Genomic DNA, 3,544 nt, shown 5'->3' with positions numbered 1-3,544 from the left:
TAAAATTGTCATTAGGTCTAGGGCTTCAAAACAGCCCTCCAACAAAGAAGGTTTAGCCTACCATAGTCATGAATAAGTACATAAAAATCATAGAAAGTTGAGAATACAATACAAAGTAAAGATGTAAAAGAGAAATCCATATGTCGAAATTCCCAAGCACACAATATTTTCCTTCAAGTCTTCTTCTCTCCTCGGTGTCTATGAATATCTCTATCTCTAATAATATATACCTAATATAAAAAGTATTTTTATTATTTTTAGGAATAAACAAGAGTTTCCAAATTGAATGGGATTTTAAAGTCAAAATTCGTAGTTGAGTTTTCTCTGCTGTTACTAGGCTGATCAAAGTGTATTTTGAAGCGCAGACAATTATCTAATTAAATAGAATCTCGTTATATTCGCGTGGGCTGTTGAATCGCCCAAATCTGACGAACGAAACTTAATATACGGCCCAAACAATAAATCGGGCGCGTCTAGTCCAATAAATCCGAATTTTCTTCTAATTTAGCTCCAATCCTTTCCGGTTTAGAATTCTTTGCTTCCTACAATAAAATATTACAAACTAATTAATAAAGGTCCAATTAAATGTAAAACATAATCAATATGAGAACAAATATCATCTAAAATATACACAAATCTATCTATACTATACTATTATAAGCAGAACACCCTTTATTTGGTAGTTGCTCGGTACGTTGTTTGGTAGTTGCTCGGTACAGTTGTTTGGTACGACAAATAACAACCGTCAGATCTAAAATCAGAAAAATGAGAACCATTGGATACAATAATAAAATATTATATATTAATATTTAAACTGCTCTCATTGATTCAGGGTTCGAACCCCGTCAACAGCTTATTATATTTAAACTTTTATATTCTTTATTTACGCAATCCCCATCTTTTTTTGTAACTGACTTACTTAAATAGTCTTTTTTTGAAACCAGTTCGGTTCAACAATATATTATATTATATTATTTATTATCAGTAAAGTCTCAAATTATTATAAAACATATATTGTTATAATTTATTATATTATTCGATTTATTTTTCAACTATTGAAAATTATATTTTAAAATATATTATTAAAAACTATCGAATGTTAAAAACAATTCGTTCATCGCACAAGTTACAACCTAGTATATATTCATAGAGAAGCATGGGCAATTCATATTCTTTAGGTGCACAAATGGTCCAATTTGAGGAGCTTCAGGTACAACCTTAACGCCTCCCTCAAGTGTTCTTCATTTTTATTGCCTTCCATTATCATTTGATATTTTGTTAAACCCTATAATATTTGCCCAAATCTTGAATACCCGAATCAAAGAAAAGAAGAAAAAAGAGGTAGTAGTTTGAATACCCAAATGCCACAAAGTTTTTAACTTTCTTGACAAATATGAAAATGGGTTGGTGAGAATGTGAACAACTGTTTTGTGGTAATCATGAAGTTAATCTCTTCTGCTATAGCAACATATAGCTATAGGTGTATAAGCACCAAAGCTCTAAACCCAAAAGTTAAAAGGCCTAGTACAAGAAAGATAAACTGGACTCATCAGCAGAAACAAGTTCTTGATTGTGTTTCGAAAGGCCAGTCCGTGTTTATATCTGGTTCAGCTGGTACTGGTAAAACAGTTTTACTCGAGCAAATTATTAAACAGTTAAAGAAAATTCATGGCCGGTCTCGTGTTGCTGTCACGGGGTCTACTGGAGTGGCAGCGTGTTCCATTCGTGGCCAGACCCTTCATTCTTTTGCGGGGTTTGGGTTGGGAGACGGTGATTGTCAGTCTTTGATTAATAATGTTGTTGGTAATAGAGATGCGTACAGGAGGTGGAATAAAGTTAAGGCTTTGGTTATCGATGAAATTAGTATGATTGATGCTAAATTTATTGACAGGCTTGAATTTGTCGCTAGAGAGGTTAGAGGTGGATTTAAAATGTGGGGAGGGATACAGTTAGTTGTGAGCGGAGATTTCTTTCAGTTACCACCAGTTAATAGTAAGTGTTTGGAGGTGGAAGAGTATGCGTTTGAAGCCGAATGCTGGGATCAGAGCTTTGATGTGCAATTTGAGCTTACCGCTGTTTTTAGGCAGTCGGATGCTCAACTTATAAAGTTACTACAGGGTATACGAAAAGGAGAGATTGATCAGGATGACTTGCAACTATTAGAGAAGTGTTCGGTTGGAACAGAGCCAGATCCGTCTATTGCCCGTTTCTTTCCGAGGAATGACGATGTATGTAAGGTGAACCAGAACCGTTTAGAAAGCTTAGGTAAGCAAATTTATGTATTTCGTGCTCTTGATGAGGGTGCTGACAAATGGAAGAAACAGCTTAAACATGTAATTGCACCGGATGAGCTTGAAATCTGTATAGGTGCGAGGGTGATGTTAACTAAGAATCTTGACCCTCAAAGGAAATTTGTCAACGGTTCCACTGGTACAGTTGTAGGTTTTAAAGACAATGTTCCGTCATTACAAGATATATGCAAATGTCATATATTACCTATAGTTAAATTTGATTCAGTGCCTGGTGATTGGATCATTGAACCAGAAGAATGGGTTGTGATGAACGGAGAGGTGGCTGTTGCTAGAAGAAAGCAAATGCCCCTCATGCTGTCATGGGCTTTAAGCATTCACAAGTGTCAGGGCATGACCCTTGACCGCATTCATACTGATCTTTCTCGTGCATTTGGTTATGGGATGGTCTATGTAGCACTTTCACGAGTCAGAAGTTTAGATGGCCTTCATATATCTGGTTTCACTCCTTCAAAGATCAAGGCACACCCAAAAGTTTTGCAGTTCTGTGAAAGGTTTAAAAAAGAGGAAGATGGGAGTGTCAGACTCGAGAGTGATGTCACCAGCAAAGTTTGAAGTAATGAAGTTATTTCATTGAATTATAGGAGTGTAGCTAACATGACAAGTAAGAAAAGAATATTTCTTTGTGAAATGTCTCCATTTTTTCAGAGTGAAGTGAAACATTTTGCAGCTTTCAACATTTGCAGTTTGGGTAGTTTTGGTTGATTTTCTTATATTCCAATAACATCTCGTAACGGATTAATAGTTTATGCTTACGGCTGATTAATGTAAATCGTTATTAAGTATGTTGAAACTGGGACTGCTTTTTTACCTGCTAATAGCCCAACCAAGCCTGTGACTGTTTATTGAAACTTGAATCTGTTTATGATTTGAATGAAAGCATAAAAGATTTTGTAGTCTGACGAGTTCTTTCTGTTTTCTAGTTTATGGTGTGCAGAAGTTGATCTGTACTCTGAAAAACAGGTGCTATTTTTGGTGTGGCATTTATAAAGGCTTTATAGTTGATACAAGATTGTGTAATTTTTTAGAAATGTTACAGATGGATTGCTATAAAATCGGAGTTTTTGTATATACACATAAATTAGTTTTACTAATGAAGATATATTTCACATTGAGTAAATCCATTTATAACCAAACAAATAATTAAAAACACTATCAGTTGTCTTCTTCGTTTTTATGTCTGCGGTGATAGTTCTCTAATTGCTACCTTGTTTCATCTGCAAAAAACCTATCTG

General features: G+C 34.8%; 1 protein-coding gene across 1 annotated transcript; it reads left to right on the top strand.

Moving 5' to 3' along the window:
• Window positions 1-1,439: 1,439 nt before the first annotated feature.
• LOC141694599 (ATP-dependent DNA helicase PIF1-like) lies at window positions 1,440-2,864 on the top strand. The gene has a single exon (XM_074499227.1). It carries the CDS (start codon window positions 1,440-1,442, stop codon window positions 2,862-2,864), a length of 1,425 nt encoding a protein of 474 aa, XP_074355328.1.
• The last annotated feature ends 680 nt before the right edge of the window (window positions 2,865-3,544 follow it).

Source organism: Apium graveolens, chromosome 2 (genome assembly GCF_009905375.1).
Source record: "Apium graveolens cultivar Ventura chromosome 2, ASM990537v1, whole genome shotgun sequence".
NCBI lineage: Eukaryota > Viridiplantae > Streptophyta > Magnoliopsida > Apiales > Apiaceae > Apium > Apium graveolens.
The sequence above is the reverse complement of the archived record's forward strand: the minus strand, read 5'-3'. Positions and strand labels throughout refer to the sequence as shown.